The 17,811-nt window shown below is 45.2% G+C and overlaps 3 protein-coding genes across 3 annotated transcripts; 2 read left to right on the top strand and 1 right to left on the bottom strand.

The window, feature by feature from the left end:
- The first annotated feature begins 213 nt into the window (after positions 1 to 213).
- On the top strand, positions 214 to 5,149 carry lrrc71 (leucine rich repeat containing 71). The gene is given in 18 exon segments (XM_030347974.1): positions 214 to 404; positions 528 to 560; positions 642 to 776; positions 968 to 1,075; positions 1,330 to 1,405; positions 1,502 to 1,576; positions 1,823 to 1,891; positions 2,085 to 2,244; positions 2,333 to 2,416; positions 2,547 to 2,621; positions 3,224 to 3,331; positions 3,665 to 3,731; positions 3,814 to 3,893; positions 4,013 to 4,036; positions 4,386 to 4,503; positions 4,678 to 4,769; positions 4,925 to 4,958; positions 4,961 to 5,149. Coding segments are annotated over 18 exon segments (1,509 nt in total). The 5' UTR covers positions 214 to 316; the 3' UTR covers positions 5,044 to 5,149.
- A 406-nt stretch (positions 5,150 to 5,555) lies between these two features.
- rps27.1 (ribosomal protein S27, isoform 1) lies at positions 5,556 to 7,400 on the top strand. The gene is made up of 4 exons (XM_030348002.1): positions 5,556 to 5,661; positions 6,292 to 6,400; positions 6,533 to 6,643; positions 7,126 to 7,400. Exons 1-4 carry the CDS (start codon positions 5,656 to 5,658, stop codon positions 7,152 to 7,154), a joined length of 255 nt encoding a protein of 84 aa, XP_030203862.1. The 5' UTR covers positions 5,556 to 5,655; the 3' UTR covers positions 7,155 to 7,400.
- On the bottom strand, positions 7,192 to 12,755 carry LOC115536220 (small conductance calcium-activated potassium channel protein 3-like). Its single transcript, XM_030347978.1, has 9 exons — positions 12,066 to 12,755; positions 11,324 to 11,419; positions 10,602 to 10,880; positions 9,716 to 9,837; positions 9,301 to 9,442; positions 8,902 to 9,012; positions 8,597 to 8,724; positions 8,301 to 8,379; positions 7,192 to 8,143 (listed from the first exon to the last, which is right to left on the bottom strand). Exons 1-9 carry the CDS (start codon positions 12,417 to 12,419, stop codon positions 7,895 to 7,897), a joined length of 1,560 nt encoding a protein of 519 aa, XP_030203838.1. The 5' UTR covers positions 12,420 to 12,755; the 3' UTR covers positions 7,192 to 7,894.
- Positions 12,756 to 17,811: the final 5,056 nt, after the last annotated feature.

The following is a 17,811-nucleotide window of genomic DNA, read 5'->3' as shown; positions in this document are numbered from 1 at the left end:
CACTCTCGCGAGAAGTAAGTACCTGCGTTATCTTTTACTTTTAAATTCTCCATCCACAGTGCGTGGATTTAGGTAGGTGCTTTTGACGTATCGATTTTCACAACAGTATAAATTAAAAGGATTTAGCTAATACATACAACCTCAATTGTGCCTTCGATTTTTGTTTGTCTTATTTATCGGGAGACGCGGGCGGTTCCCCGTGTAGCGGCACTGTTCCCATAGCAACTCCACTGTAAACAGTACGTATGGGAGGCAAACTCTCAGACGATATTTGCGATTTGGTTCGAACTCACATAGGCCAAAATACGAGGCAGCAATGTCTAAAAAACGTCCGGAGAAACCCAAAGACAGGTCAGAAAAGGCGATCGCTGTAGTGGAAGACCCTCCGCCGACTATAATCACAAGTATACGTTCATATCCATACAATAAGTTACACCTCATGTCCTCTGATTCTACGTCTTGCTTTTTCACTGTATTTCTACTGTGACGCTTATTTCCCTTTTGCTTGTTTGTTTTTATCCTAATAGGAGTGAATGAAAAATGTGCTAGTCATGCTATTGGTGAGTAGTAATGGTCAATAAGATTCCCATCCTTCTGAAGACGAGTTCTCGCCTAAATCTGCATGATTGTGTGTATTATAGAGGACTACCAGTGCTCTGGCAACCTTCACGTTGATCTCCCGGAACTGTGCCTTCTCCTGGGCATGAAGGAGATTCCAGTTGTTACTCAGAGACCCGCAGCATCCTCAAGCTCGGCTACGGATGGAGAGAACATCGGTAAACACGATGATCAGTATATCGACATAAAGACGCAGAAATAGTAACATGTGTATCATCATGTATGTATTCCCAGAACCAACACAGATTTGTTTTGGATTTGCGCCCAATCCTGAAAAGACACTTGTCAACAACATACGTTTGGCAATTTTTCATTCATTTCGTTTCTGTTTTTATTCTTGCGTTGTCAGAGCACGACAACTCAGAGGCGGAAAAACAACGGTTGTACTCCAATCCTTGCGTCCTAGTGGTCTTAGAGAATGAAGAACCCCTAAACCTCAAGAGCATTAAGATATCTGGTAAGCGTAACATACATTACGCTATGCTATAGTATACTATACTATTGATTGATCACACACACACACACACACACACACACACACACACACACACACACACACACACACACACACACCACACACACACACCACACACACACACACACACACACACACACACACAAATTAAATATGTGTTATTATTTATCTTTGGGCAAAACTATGGATTTACCTAAATGAAAATCACATATTATAAATAATGATTTGATATCCAGGATGGAAGGTAGATATGTTGGTGACCCGGGTGCTTTGCAAGATTCTTCCTTCTTTGAGCAACCTGCTTAGCCTTCAGTAAGTGTTAAGGAGTTCTTAGAGAGAAGTTCCGTTCCTATGTGATAATGTGGAGGCTTATCTTTGCATGTAAACATTTTAATCGTTATGTTTCAGCTTGTGGCAAACCCGACTGTCAGATAAGATGGTAATTTCTCTCAACAACACGTTCCCTCTGTGTTCCAACCTGAGGTGAATCTATCATGGTTCTCATATCTGTTGTATTACTAAGGCTTTTCCCCCTATGGTTGATTATGGGATTTTAGCATTGTATGATTTTAGATTTTCGAACAAGTTTGATGATGAGAAAAGTATTTGTATATTTTTTTTTTCCTGTTCTAGATTTGGAAAGTAAAAGCTAAAAAATATTTTCTAATATTTCCATGTTGTAGTATTTCACTAAATCTATCACAACCATTCTTCATCATCTGTTGTTAGGACTGTCATACTGGAGGGCAATCCTCTTCCAGAACAAAGTTATCACCTGCTAATGTCTAAAGACAGCGCGTGAGTGGACAGATATTGAACGATATGTTACTAAACGTCATATGCATGGGAAATTTCAGACAGACAAATACAAACACACACACACACACACACGCACACACACAAACACAAACACACCAGCTTGGACTGTATATCGGTTGTATACAGTCTTGGCAAAATCTATAATAACACACCTCTTATTCTCTCTTCCAAGCCTCACTCACCTGTCGCTTAGAAACAACCGCATCGGAGAGGAGGGAGCTCGCCTGATTGGCTTGGCTCTCTCAACGACCACATCGGCCAATAGGAACCTTGTGATTCTCAACCTGGCGTTCAACTCTATCGGTGATGCAGGCGCCACACACATAGCCCAGGTACACAGCCGAGCCCCCAGTCTCCATTTCCATGTGTGGCTACAGTCTTTGTCAGGGACGTTCATGGTCCCCATGTGTGATCTCCTAGGGCCTGCGTTTGAACCGGGGCCTGCTCTGTCTCTCTCTCGGCAACAACAAGATAGGCGACGCAGGGGCGGCTCACCTGGCCAAAGTGAGTCCTCCCTCAGACCCGTATGACGTGGTCCTTTCAAAGTAATGGAGCGGATTGCACATTGGTTTTGTAGCATGTTTTGGTGGTGTGCGAGCTTCTAATTCTCTTTTTATTGTTGGTCACTGGTCAGGTGCTTGTTCCGTTTGCTCTAACCCAAGAGGAGATTGTGGAGCGGAGACATCAGCTGCTGGATCGAGAACAGAATGTAAGTGTGCAGGCGGGGGTTTACTCTTGCCTTGAAGACTCTTACTTTGTCTGATTCACTCAGACACGGAAAATATTTACATGCATCATTTATCCCTCATCTCATACATTTCATTATTGTGATTTATTTTATTTGTAAAAACATAATGGTTTACAGAGGTGTAATAGAGCGCGAATGATCGTGTCTTATGCCTGTCCAAGTCCAGCCATTGTATGCCTGTCTACATAGAATGAGCTTATTCATTCAATTCAATTAATAATCGTTATCTTTAATTTGTCTTTATTCTGTGATATACTGTATGCCTTTAAGACGAATGCACCAAAATGCACTGTGATGCATTTCAACTATGCCATAGTTAGTGAGTGTGTGTGTGTGTGTGTGTGTGTGTGTGGTGTGTGTGTGTGTGTGTGTGTGTGTGTGTGCGTGTGTGTGTGTGTGTGTGTGGTGTGTGTGTGTGTGTATGTGTCTGTTTGTGTTGTGTGTGTGTGTGTGTGTGTGTGTGTGTGTGTGTGTGTATGTGTGTGTGTGTGTGTGTGTGTGTTGTATGTGTGTGTGTGTGTGTGTGTGTGTGTGTGTGTGTGTGTGTGTGTGTGTGTGCGCAGTCATCAGAGCACTCTCCTCCTACAGAAAGCTCTCTGGGTACACCCAGCAGCTCCTCCCTGAACACCAACCTCAACAAGTCAATGAGCAAAAGCAGTGTAAAAAGAAAGGTAAGGAATGAATCGTTTTGTATACAGGTTGTTTCGATTTATTTTTGATATATTTTAATTATCTTCTTCTGTTTCTTCCATTGATACCATGCTAGGGTTGTTTATAAGGCTAAATCTAATCACTGTCATTGATTCATTAGCTATTATTGCATACAAGTAGATGCCCATCAAGTTTAAAGAGTCAACATTTTCGAAAAAGCTAAAATATTTCTGAAGCGATAAACAGCCAGAGAGAAAGAAAAAGTTATTCTGCAGATCAAGTTATCATGCAAATTTGTTCTTAAGGACGTTTCTCAGTGAAGGTTTATAACAAGTCTCACTCCACATTCAAAGGAACCGCCTAAAAAAGAGGAAAAAACAGCCGTGACCAAGAAAGACGATCCCAAACTGATCAAGAAAGGTAAACAATTCTCTCCTTCTATTGCAGTCTTTACATTAGAGCAGGAACTACCAATGAATGCTGTTGCTCTGATCTTTCCAAGCCTCTGAACTCAAGGTGCAACGTGGGAAAGCAGGCAAGCCTGGAGCCAAAGACAAAAACCCATCGGTTGGTGATCCAGAGGTAGGCTTATGTAACAATTGCTTACCCACAAAATCCATAGCCCCCACTCTCATACCAAAACCATTTTGTATTATTGATGTGGTCCTATTACATTAACTAATGTTTTTTTCCCCCTACAGGATAAGCCAGGCGGTCTAAATGAGGTTTGTTACCAGGGAATACTTTTGCTTACAATCTAAGTGATAGGGAAAGTATTTGTTTGGAACACAGCTCTGTGTTTGCTGCCACAATAAAGGCTATAATGGCTATTCCTCAAATGATGGAAGATTGTAGGAATACATTTGCTCATATATATCTTTTATTATGTGTTTATACTATTAATATATAAAACTGATATGTGTGTATACCTATCCTCAGAATCATTGTTGTTCCATTGCGGAATTAAATGAAAAACTACATACTAAATAGTGCATGCATTTATCGTCAGATTCTTTTCAAACTTTAGATGGCAGCAAATCACAAATGTGGTGGTTGGTTGCTCGTGCTTTTCAGCTGCTTGACCACCAGGGAGAGCCGTTAGAGAGCCCCCTGCTGGAGACAACAATGCAGGGCAGAAACGGCCAAGTCCTGCTGTCTGGGAACACTGCTCTCTGTTACTTAAACCTGTCAGGTAGGCCTACTGTCACAGACTATCAGAGCGTTTCCTCCTCGCTCTTCATTCCTGTGAAACAGGAGTGCTTGTTTATAGTCCACTTTTGTTACACAGGTTATTTTAATCTCCAAATGTAACAACAAAATAGATACATACATTCTAAACACAATGTTTATTAATTTCCCTCTGCAGGGAACAAGATATCGGAGCAGTCGCTGCCTTTGTTCCTGTCATCTCTGCAAAAGCAGCCCGAGGGGGGGGGGCTCAGACGACTGAGCCTTCAGGTGGGACTCAAGAACCCACTGCACTCGCGTTGTTTTGAACAATTACAGTGGATAATCATGGAGCACATGTTCTTCGTGTCTCAGTATTAATGCAGTTATGCCCAGCAGTGTGTAGATATTGACAGAAGTATAATCAACCTACTCCTTCCCCCCAGAGAAACAGTTTCTGTCCAGACTTTGAAGACTTTGTGAGATTCAGGAGCTAATGGCGCTGCGAGATCCACTCAACAAAACTACTGCCCCACAGCCGGAGCAGGAGGGCCAGGGGGATTAGGAAAAATATGAAATGGCTAACTCTACAGAGTATCCTGGGTAGTAATGTGATCCTGTGAATAATGTGAATTATTTTCATTAAATGTATTTGGTTGCATATTTTTGAATCCTTGTTTTAATCATAGAAGATACCATTTAACTAAATAATTACATATTTTTATATTTTGCCAGGGAACTATTCTTTAGAATGTATGTGTGTTGGTTGTATTTAAATAGACAATGTTACTATAAAAAATAACATATATTATTTTCTACTTGGCATTACTTTTCTACTTTAAACGGATTTTGGTCGATTATTTATTGTACACAACAGTAATTAGCATATATGTATTAGACCCGAGCTGCATTCAGAGTCGCGGTTTCAATATTAACTCTCTTGACGCACAGTTTTTATTAGGAAAATAAACGATGGAAACAAAAATGGCATGGTTTATTTTTATGAATAAATATATGCTACACAGATGCTTCGGTTGGTTGTTTTCGACCTTACAAAAATGGCTGCTACCGTTTTGAAATGTACTCATTTCCTGTCGGTTCTCCAAAGCGACTGCGGATATGAGGACCTGGCTTCCGGTAAAGCCTCCTTTCCGGCAGCGGCTATTTCCTCGCCAACATGCCAGTGAGTATGCGAGAGACTGAGAAAATACATTTTAACCATATAGCACAAAGTATTAAACCCGATTCATACACCCATTTATACATAAGAAATGTGCGATCCGAATAATATTACTTTTTGACGAGTGTGGTCAAAAATGGCCCCAAGTATTAAGCGAGTATTGTATCCCTTTGGAGCACACGGAGAGCGCGTTGTGATACAAGATGGCTGCCTACATAAGGCAAACACGGAGACTGGGTAGAAAAAGCAATCGGTATATTTAGACTGAAATCCTTATCGTATGGTTTTAGCATTCACATCGGTTGATTTAAGATGCACAGGACATGTTCTTCATTTAATTGATCACCGATCATTATGGTATTTCAAACATCGGGAGCTACGCAGTGTTTTCAAATCTCTACATGCAGGCCACTCGTGCCATGTGTTCCAACATTTATGTTTTCCGTACATGTTTATTAATTCTCCCAAGTATCCCATTAAAGCGTCAACGTTAACGGTTGATTTTGTTTCAGTTTACAAATGACACCCTATACCATAAAGCATCCAAGTCATTGCAAGATACCGTTGGTAGACATGTACTTTGACGCTCTCTTTATACGTTTCCGTTAAATTCTTATTACTTTTATTTCCCAGCTCGCAAAAGACTTGCTGCACCCAACTCCCGAGGAGGAAAAGAGGAGGCACAAGAAGAAGCGTCTCGTTCAGAGTCCCAACTCTTACTTCATGGACGTGAAATGTCCAGGTAATTAAATGTTATAAAAATGCGATTATTATGTGAGAATAGTGCCTGTGACCTGACCCGAGTATTTTTTATTGATGATTCGATAGAATCACAGTTGACTGCACCTAATGGTTGTTTTCCCTGTCATTCCAGGATGCTATAAGATCACAACTGTCTTCAGCCATGCACAGACCGTTGTGTTGTGTGTAGGCTGCTCGACAGTCCTATGCCAACCCACTGGAGGCAAAGCACGTCTCACAGAGGGTATGTAACTGGGCTTGCTTTATTTCCACTTATGTCACTCATCAACGGTCATCCCCATTAAATAACATGTTACGTGTGGTGTTGAGACTGCCGTTGCTATAGACTTCCCGCCTCATTCCAGTGCAAGATAGTATGTTCCTGTATTCAGAAGTGGAAGATCAAGGCCGAGTTCAAACTCTTTCTGTTGTGGCTATTGTGGCAAGACATGCAATATAGTGTATTTTATATTTGGGTCTAAAATAAAATCGGGTTAAAGTTATGTTGTGTAAGGTTTTCACTGTTTAATTTTTTTGTACAGTGGTAGTAGACTAGTCTATGACTGACAGGATGAACTCACTCAGTCAATGTCTTTAGGAATACTGTACTGCTGTCCTACCACTGTAGCTTAAATGGTGTGCAATACCGATTGCTGTACCTGCAGTATTCTTTTGTTTACTCATGCTGTGCTTCCAATAGTGACTAAACTCTGCTTTCTCTGTCAGGATGCTCATTCAGGAGGAAGCAGCACTAGGTGCTTTCACTGTCGCTGAGTGAGAGAGGTGGCGTTGGAGCGGTTAATGTCAGCGTCTTCTGCACCAACATGGCAGGCGGTACTTCATTCAAGACCAAACAAATCGATCGTCATTCAGGATCAGCCTGGCTGAACTGACTGGGCAATACAGGATTTCACTGTGCTCATTGGGAGATCAGTTTATGCTGTACATGGACTTCCAACTCTGTCTCTCTTAATAAAAAATATTGTTTTGACTAAAGAAAATGCTGTGGTTCTTGCCTTACTTTTTACGTATTGTGGCTTTCTTGTCCCTTTCTTGTTAATCCTATTACACAACTACTGGGGCTATTAGTACTTGTGAAAGAAACCGTATTATGATTCACATGAATGTTCTCATTCCCTTCTCAGATAATTAATTGATCTATTTAACAGCAGGCTGACATAAACCAGCGGTTCAGAGGATTTCTTGGCACAATTGAATCGATGGCCTGTACAAGAGGACTGCCAAGTAACTTGAGTTTTATTTTGAATTGTACGCCATTAGAGCTGCATTAAAATACATGTCACATTTTTCTACAAAACTGCTAGTTATTCTAAACCTGTAACTACATTGTTTCAGCTCAAACAAGGATTTTATCTCTTGGGGGGGGGGGGGGGGATATTGTGTGTCCTGATCTTTGTCAACCCTGAGGAGATGGATCCATGTCCTTGCAACACCAGCCGGCCTTCTCACCATCGTTGGTTTCCACGGTCTGGCCCTATTGTGCTCCGCCGCCCCCGCTTGTGGTGGTGGCGGTGGCGGCGTTCTCCGCCTGGGTCTCCCTCTCCCACAGCAGGTGGCGGATGGAGGAGTTTTGTGTGGACAGCGTGTTGGAGAGGAGAGGCATGAGGCTCCGGAAGCCCTCTCTCAACTCCTCCACGTGCTTCTCCAGGCTGTTGACGTGCGTGTCCAGCTCTCCCCGGCAGCCCTGCACCTCCGACAGCACGTCGTACATCAGGCTCTGCATCTGCAGGACCGCCACCAGGCGTTGGTGGTGGTCATGGTAACAGCGCCATAGTGTAGGGTGAAGAGATTGCACATGGTGTTGAGAAAAAAAACAGTAGCCGGATTAGATTCTGAATGGGAAGAATGTAGACGGGTGTTTTAGGAGGAGTTTCACTCGCCTCTCCCACCTTGCTGAGATCAACAAGTGAGTTAGCTTGGTCGGCCAGTTTTCTCTTCTCCATTTTCACGCTGCGCAGACTAGGCACAACACAGGGGAAATATTGGGCAACGCATGAATCGATAAAGCATCTTTTACTCTTTTGTTTTGTCCCAAGAGGCAATCTTCTTTTCCACACACACATTTAGACGGCACCCTAGATCCCCTGAATCTATAGTCCAATTTGGGAAAGCATTGGATAACCTGTTAAAGCATCATTCCTCTAAAGATAAAAGTGAGAAACGGCAGCCATCTTACTGGTGGATGGCCAGCAGCAGCTTCCTCTGGTGCATGCGGACCCTGGTGTGGTCCCTCTCCCTCGACATCTTTGTGTGTTTGTAGATGAGCCAAGTCTCCCTCAACACGTTTGCCGCTGCAGATTTGATCTACATTCATTTAAATGACGAAGCATTATTATTGTGTTGGCATTCATCTTGGCTGCAGACTATAATTTACTTTACAATGTACTCTGCCAATCTTGGGCTTAATCAGTACGAAACAGATGTTGTAATTAATTTGTGTGAATGAAGCTGGAATGGAGCATTTATTATATGTACTGGGACCTCTTTGGAGATGTGGGAATCCATCATAAAATTGTGGACGTGTTTTTCTGCTCGGGTAAGCTCCAGCTTCCTGGCAACCACGGCAACCACCAACACTGTGCAGCCAGCCCCCTGCAGTGCATAACAAGACAAGACAGAAAGAAACATGGAGATCAGACGGTAGTACTGAAAATCCACAAATAATCATTCAGTTTCATTTGTCAAATGGCTTTTTGTAATGGGGCACCTTAACTTTGACAAATTCAAATTTAAGGTTGCTTTTTGATACTTCATCAAATTCTAAACCTAGTTGAAGTTGTTGCAAACAGGGAGACTTTTTTCCAAATCTTATTTAGCTGTCCGTACCGTGTTACTGTGTACACTGAGCAGAGAGAGAGGTATATCTGTGCTCCCTCTTACCATGATCCCTGTGAGCAGACAGATGCTGCGACCGCAGTAGGTGTGGGGCACCACGTCCCCGTAGCCAATGGACAGGAAGGTCACAGAGACCATCCACAGGGCCTCCATGTAGTTGCTGCTGAGGTCCCTGTAGTTGTGGTGCCTGTAGGAGGACGGTGGGCATCCGATGAAGGTGTTTAAGGTAAGAGCATAATAAGTATGTAAATAAACAAATCTGTGCTACAGTAGACAGGTGGTAGTGATATGGGGTATTAGAAATATAAAGATCTCTTTAAGTGTTAAGTTTATTAACAATTTCAAATGAATCAATCCCCAACATGATTTACAAAAAAAACGTTGATAGTCTTTCTTTTAGGAATAAAAAAAAACATGAAGGATGGACAAGGTTACAGTCCTCGACGCCCATTATGCATACCTTTCACAAACATGCAAACCCCACGCCGCCACGATCCACAGGGACACGCTGAAGATCATGAGCACAGTGCCCGGGTAGGTGGTCATCAGCGTCTTGCCCACAAAGCGGGTGTTGAAGTGGATCTGGGGAGGCCAGGCAGCGCATTGGGGCCTATGTTGTATAACTACACGTAAGCATGGAGCAGCACGATAACACACAACACACGGATGGGGATACAGAGGGCATTAGGGATCAGAGCCAGTGCCCTGAGCCACGGAGATATTGTGTTTTGCGGAGAGGGAGAGAAAAGGTCGCCCTGGTCCCTCTCTAAAATAGCCACACCACTGAGGGAGCGGATTAGTGGGGAGGTTATTAAAATGGGAGATTGAAACCATGAAGGAGGAAAGGAGAGCGGCAAAGGCGTGCTACTCCGGAACAAAACGATAAAGTCACAGAACTGTGACTCACCCCCTTGGGCTGAGTGGACTGAACGACATATCACATGCATTGCAGTTGTTTTTTTTTACAAACCCATGATACAGCCCAGTTATTGTCATATCTTTGCATGGATTATTTTTGGTTGATTTACAATAATTGTACCTTCATGTCTCATAGGCTGGCATGTTGTGGTATTAAATTACCAAGTTAAAGTCTCCTACATTGAACTGATTCTGTTTAGATTATTTGAAGTTCTAGGTGGGAGTTAGCGCTACTGCTTACTGACCAATCCAGATGGGTTCATTTGAGAGAGAGAGAGAGAGAGAGAGAGAGAGAGAGAGAGAGAGAGAGAGAGAGAGAGAGAGAGAGAGAGAGAGAGAGAGAGAGAGAGAGAGAGAGAGAGAGAGAGAGAGAGAGAGAGAGAGAGAGAGAGAGAGAGAGAGAGAGAGAGACTCCGGCGCCCTCTGACCTTGTTCAGAGCGCCGATGCTGCGCGAGGCGGTGTCTGTGAAGAGCCGGCTGTGGAGCATCATGGCCCGGCCCAGCAGGTAGAGTCGGAGGAACATGGGCAGAGCCAGCATGATCTCCAGCTCCGTCTCCGAGCTGGGCGGGACCTTCTGGACGTAGGCCAGCACGCCCATGGGGTACGGGTGGATGGCCACCGCCACGAGCTCCAGCGCAATCAGGGTGACCCGCTCCATCGTCATGGCGATGCGCCAGTCCTCTGCGCCGTTGTCGTGCATGTAGAGCTGTAAATTATGGGATGGTGTTTCTTATGGTCCAGTGTGTGGGTGTTTTTTTCAGAGTCGTAATGCGGTTGGTCTCTTGTGGTGCAACTGGGAGATGGTGTTAGAGTTCAATAGCCCCTTGTTAGTATTAAATTGTGTGGGATATGCTTTTTTCCCCCCCAAGGCGCTTTTAAAACCATATCGGGCTCTCCAGATCAGCAGAATATGAAAGCCATGTGATTCTTTCTAAGTACGGCACTGTGTGATCTCCCCCTTTAATTTCATGCCTACCAACCAAAACCTAATTTGATGTTTACGTCTAAAAAGATTGCTTCTCCTGGACATAGTCATTTATCAACTTCCATGAGCCTTAAAGGATTGATTCAATGTGTTGAAGGGCTGACCAGCAGACCGCTGACAACGACGACGTCAGAGGATCGTAGAGTTAAAGAGTCTTTCGGTACCTGCACCTCACAGCAGTGATAGGCCACGATCAGGCCCACCAGGAGCACGGTGGACACACTGATCACCGACTTCAGCACTATGGAGTAGATGGAACTCTGTGGGTGAAGCACACAAACACACACGCAAAGTCACACACACACACCCGCCATGTCACACACACACGCAAAGTCACACACGCATACACAAACATACGCACGCACACACACACACACACACACACACACACACACACACACACACACACACACACACACACACACACACACACACACACACACACACACACACACACACACACACGTGTGCATAAACACATACACATGTATGCAACACATACACACAATGCATGCAAGCGCACACACACATGAGCACAGGCAAATGCACACGCACGTACACACCCACACACACCCATGAAGTGCTGGATGAATAACAAAGGAATGTAGGTAGGACATGACATAATCTCCATTACATTGTATTGAGTTAATCCAGTTGGTTGATTTAATGAACATGACACTAATCCATGTGTTGTTTAGCCATTCTTCCAGGTTTGTGGTCAAATATTTACACCTAAACCGTTGAGACAAGACTAGTATAAACGATATTTCATCACGTTGAGCCTGATTCACAGCAGCAGCTTCTCCAGTAGGAAACGCAAAAAAAAAAAAAGTCTGCTTTCTATGAAAACAAAAAAAACACTTTTCCTCTTCCGTCTCTTTTATTGGCTGCTCGGCAACCACTGACCTTACTGTAGACACCCCAGGACAGCTCCGTCTCCATCACCATGACGACCACCCCGAAGATCCCCACGGCCAGGGCACAGTCGTTGAGCCGCTGCCTCCTCTCGAACAGAGCCCTGCGCCGCACCAGCCTCCAGCCGATGCTGTGGGTCTTCCAGTACTGGTCGTCCTTCATGTCCGGTTTGGACTCCTGGGGCCCCGGGGCGGGGGCCGGGCTGGGGCCGGGGCCCTCCGCCCCGGGCAGCGGGCCACGCTGGTCCCCCCCCTCCACCGTGTAGATCCGGGACTCCTCCAGCTCCTCGTCCACGTCGTCTCTGGCCGTGATGATGATCTCCGGGACCGTGCGGCGGTCGCGCATCTCCACGGCAACGTCCGGTGTGGGGTCGTGGCGGCGTTCCCCCGCGGCGCCCCAGCCCACGGCGGTCTCCCTGGCCTCCAGGTGGGAGCGGCAGGTCACCCGGTAAGGGGACCCGCGGTGGGGGGTCCCCGGGCCGCCCCTGTAGGAGGAGGCGGGGGATGGGGGTGCGGGGGTCTTCTCCTGGTGCGGCCGGGGACCCTCCGGCTTCTTGGCTCTGTTCTTCTCCTTGTGACCGGCGTTCTGCCGCGCGGGCGGCTGCTTCTTCGGGCCCTTCCGGTCGCCGCGGCCGTCTTTTCCCTTGCCCCCTTTGTCCCGCCTCCAGAGGGGAAAGGTCGAGGAGGGGGAGGGGGAGGGGGAGGGGGAGGAGCGGGAGGGGGAGGGGGAGGCGGAGACGTAGAGGTGGCCGTTGTACACGGGCGCCGTAGCCATGGCCTGCGGCCGGTCCGTCCAGACCCCCGGATCCCCCCGGCCCGCCTGGTGGTGCACCGCGGGGTGGAGTCCGCACTGGGGGGGACAGCCGGGGGGGGGCGGGGGTCTGGGCAGGAGGAGGGGCCGCCGGTCCTCCGCCTCGTCGCCGGACACCACCGGCGTGCTCATGGATGGGGACGTCTCCATGGCGATGGTCGGCTTACAGACCCGATCGCAGAGCCCCTCGACCGATCACGCGTCGGGATGAGTGAGTGATGAATGAAGGAGGCGGGCTGGGAGGCGCTAGGAGAGTGGCCCGCTGCTGAAAGGAGGCCAACGGAGTTAGGTAGACGGGCGAGGCATGGGGACATCTGCACATCGAGCAGCCCCCCCGAAGGTCTGTAGACCTGCTCCAGAATCCGACAGCTCCTTATTCTTCTGGTTTTCCTACATTTAGGAAAACCTGAGGATATCCTGCAGAGGAATCCAGGGAAAATGTGTTTCTTTAGGTTCAGAGATGTAATCATATGCAAAAAATAATTAAGGTGGCTCGCGTACACCAGCTACAGTATCACTACCTCTAATAAGTGATGAGTAACCTTTTATAACTCCACTGCAGAGAAAAACGCCTGCCTTATAACACACATGTATTTTCTGGCTATTTTTTCAAAACAACACTGAATAATTCATCTTTGTTCCAATTCTTACCCTCTGAGAACTTCATTAAAGTTGAAGACTCGTACTCTTTAGTGCTTTACTTATTGGTTAATTTCCCAAGCATCCTCTTCTTAAGTCGCCTTCATTGCTCTTGGGTGTCATCTGTCTGAGCCGAGAAAGATGAACCGTCGTGAGAGAAAAATTATGTTTGAATCTTCTCTCCAGAAAAACCCCCAAGAAGGACGAGAAAAGAGAAAAGCTCTCAAGCTGCGATTTGACCAAGCAGACGACCTTGATGACGACGATGCCAGTGTGTCTTGTCCTCTCACTAATATTCCATCACTCGGGTGGGTCGGTTTTACACAAACTACCCAAGCAATCCATTACTAGCTCTCTTGTCAGAGACCTACTCCCGTGGATTTGAGTACAGGTTATGAACCCTCATATGACAGCACGCAAATCACAGTTCATCCATATCCGCCCCACTCAAAGCCATTTCTACATATCTATGGTTGACTACCGCCTGTCAACAGAATGCCAGCCAGAATGCCTTCTTTAAAGCCCAGAGCTTAACCACTGCAAAGACTTCAAGTTCACTGCTACAGCTGTTAAGAGGACCAGGCAAACAGTGTGTGTGTGTGTGTGTGTGTGTGTGTGTGTGTGTGTGTGTGTGTGTGTGTGTGTGTGTGTGTGTGTGTGTGTGTGTGTGTGTGTGTGTGTGTGTGTGTGTGGATATGTATGTGACATCTGCCAGATTTTTTCAGAAGCTATTGGTAGATGTACACCCTCCTGTGTGTGTGTGTGTGTTTGTTTGTGTGCGTGTGTGTGTGTGTGTGTGTGTGTGCGTGTGTCTGTGTGTGTGTGCGTGTCCCAGATCCTAACTCTGTGTGCATGTGGTTGTTGATGTGTATGTTTGTCTGGCTGTCTAATCCCTTGAGTCTTTGTGTGTTTCGGCTTTTGCGTTGGATTCTGTGTGTTTCTCTTGCTAATTTTTAATTGCACTTATTTTTATCGTGCACAATCGCAAACATTTGGTTATTTTTCTTCGGTCAAACTCAAAGTGCCTGTTCTTTTCTTCGTTCAATATAATCTTCAGGAGACAATGGACCCGCTATCAATTCATACGATTATCCTACGAGATTAATCACGTCTAGGGGGAAGATATCCCATACTTATGGGCTTATGAAATATCAAATATGTCGCTGCCTTTAGCCCATAACAATATGCATGGAGTGGGTGGGGTATTAAGGCATTAAAGTCATAACAATGACATTCACCCTCATCTGTCTAAATCCGCGTGACAGATGGGGAGAAACAGAGTTCTGTCCACACATTGGGGCCCGGGGAGGAGAGGAGGAGCCAGTTACATAACCTGTAAGTAATCTATATCCCACGTGGGTTCCTAAAGAATAAACTAAAGAATTTAAGGTTGACTCAGAACGCATCTGGAGGCAGGATATAGAGGGGAAAGTTGAAGGGTTAGCGGGCAGGGATCTTATCCCTTCTTATGAGATCGTTGACCTCCCTTAAGTAGCAAGTAGCCTGTTGTACCCACTTGCTAAGCAGTAGTTGCTAGTAGTTAAAGATACAAACCCCTAGTTCCTGGAGGGGTTTGGAAATAAAAACCACAAAGTCAATATACTATATTGTGGTCCATACTAAATAGATTGGATGGGGGCCGAGTTGCCGCGTTGAGCATCTTAAAGACCTTCAGTTAACTTCCCACCGGAGAGAATAAAGACCCTCTGGTCAGAGGGGTAGTTCCATTGTGTGAATCATTTGTTAATTCAACAGCTTGCTGCAAGATCAGCCAAGCAATGCAGGGTTTACAACCTGGCTTGCAGCCTCGGGGACCGGTGGGTGAAACACCAGTTGAGGCTCTGGGCTGCATGGAGTTTGCATCCTCAGGTACAGGTGAGGACGAGCTCCCTGTAGTAGCTCGTGTCAGGTTCAAGATGATGGGGCTGGCCTACAAGGCGGTCAATGGAACTGCCCCTGCCTACCTCCGAGCGTTGGTCAGACCACACACCCCAGCTCGAGTGCGCCGCTCCACTACTTCAAATGGACGTCTGGTACCGCCATCGCTAAGAGCAGGTAAAAGTCGTTCATTAAAGACACAACTCTTCTCTGTTATGGCCCCGCGGTGGTGGAACGAGCTCCCTGCCAAGGTCAGGACCGCAGAGTCGCTCACCAGCTTCTGCGAAGACTCAAGATTCAGACTCTGCATAGCCACCCAATCCCAGCCCTCCTACTTATGGAATGATATACTTCCTCGCACTTAATGTACCAATTTATTGTAGGTACTACAATACTGAGTTATAGTATCATTATCCTTTTAGTTCATCTTATCCTACCTATCTTCGTTGTATACGGGGAATGGGTTAACCTAGTGATTGTTTTTGCTTTTTATTCTGTTCTATGAACTGAACCGAAAGTGATAGATTGTTTCTCTTTCTTCTGACAAATGTACCTAAGTGTAAGTCACTTTGGATAAAGGCGCCTGCTAAATCTAAATGTAAAGTTTGTATGTGTGTGTGTTTGAATGTGCTTGTTTGGCTGTGTGTGATTGAGTGTGTATGTTTGTGTCTGAGGGTCTGAGGGCACATATAAGCGCGTGTGTGAGTGTGTGCAAGCACGTGCATGCATGTGTGTGTGTGTGTGTGTGTGTGTGTGTGTGTGTGTGTGTGTGTGTGTGTGTGTGTGTGCGTGCGCATGTATGCATGTGTGACTATGAATGCATGTGTTTGTTTGCTGGTAGGTGATCCTTCAGCAAAGCTCCCTGCAACTTAAATCATAATAAGCAATAATGTAAATAGTTGCATCGATTTTAGAATGTGCAGATTAGTCCAATATGCAGTTATTACAACTTCGATGTATATTTGTAGTGTAAATGTATTTTAAAATGATGGAATATTGATCAATGTAGGGTAAGCTGTACACACTTAAACGACCCCAAATGGGAACCCACCCACCCTCATCACCACGACCACACACACACACACACACACACACACACACACACACACACACACACACACACACACACACACAAACATAGTCACACAAACTAGAAACTATAAATGGATTCCAGCACTAGCCATTGTAATACCCACCCATAGTTCAGCGTTTAACATGATAAAGATTCCCCATCCAATGCATACAAAGCTACGAGCTACTTGGGAGTAGTGGATGTCCCAGATAAGTGGATGGCTGTCGATAGGCCCCTATTAGGCGGAGGGGACACGTCAGCTTTGGAGATTGCCTAATCCAATCCCAGAGTAATTAAAAGCACCCGGCGCTGCAGCGGACTGACAGATGCGATGTCCAAAGCACGGTTCAGAGCGAGAGAGAGAGAGCAGGAGAGAGCGAGCGAGAGAGAGAGAGAGAGAGAGAGAGAGAGAGAGAGAGCAGAAGAGAGCGATCGAGAGAGGGAGCGAGCGAGAGAGAGAGAGAGAGCGAGCGAGAGAGAGAGAGAGAGAGAGAGAGAGAGAGAGAGAGAGAGAGAGAGAGAGAGAGCAGGAGAAAGCGAGAGAGCGGCTGATTTAAATGGCCTGAGGTCGGAGCAACGTAACGGAGATACAAATGTCAAACAAACATTTCACATTGCTGTGAGAAGTTAGGTAGTCTCATATTTATGCTGGTGCTGTTGCCATAAGAAAATTATAGGCAACCCTTAGCAACCTCAATCTTATCTTCTTTTAGTCATCTGTCGTTATTAAAAATAGGTAATCTATGTGCTTCACAACCTCATTGATTTGCATGATACCATCATTCTGTTTTTTGTAATTGTCATTGTATTGAGAATATGTGATAGAAGTCTACATGTACCTCTACATGTAGATGTCTATGTTAAGCCTTATTTTATATTTAGCATTCTACATATTAAACCCTCTTTTTGTGTACATATGGCTTATATTTAGGTCGTTAGTTTCATTATTTGAAAAAACAAAAACACAATCTCCTTTGAATTATTAGTAGGACTACTGTGTTTACTTTCTGATGTGAGAGCCTTAAACTCTGTCTGGGATTAATCCAGTAGGCTACATTTGATTTCGTATGGTCTTAATTTAAAAGCTGCAGTTTGAAGAACCACCGCTAGAGGGCACCCACGAGCCTGGCTTCCATCTCTTATCAGTAATTGCATGAGGCAGTATTCTTTCTTTCTTTCTTTCTTTCTTTCTTTCTTTCTTTCTTTCTTTCTTTCTTTCTTTCTTTCTTTCTTTCTTTCTTTCTTTCTTTCTTTCTTTCTTTCTTTCTTTCTTTCTTTCTTTCTTTCTTTCTTTCTTTCTTTCTTTCTTTCTATCTTTCTTTCTTTCTTTCTTTCTTT

Source organism: Gadus morhua, chromosome 22 (genome assembly GCF_902167405.1).
Source record: "Gadus morhua chromosome 22, gadMor3.0, whole genome shotgun sequence".
Lineage (NCBI taxonomy): Eukaryota > Metazoa > Chordata > Actinopteri > Gadiformes > Gadidae > Gadus > Gadus morhua.
Note: the sequence above shows the minus strand (reverse complement) of the source record. Positions and strands in the feature narration are given on the sequence as shown.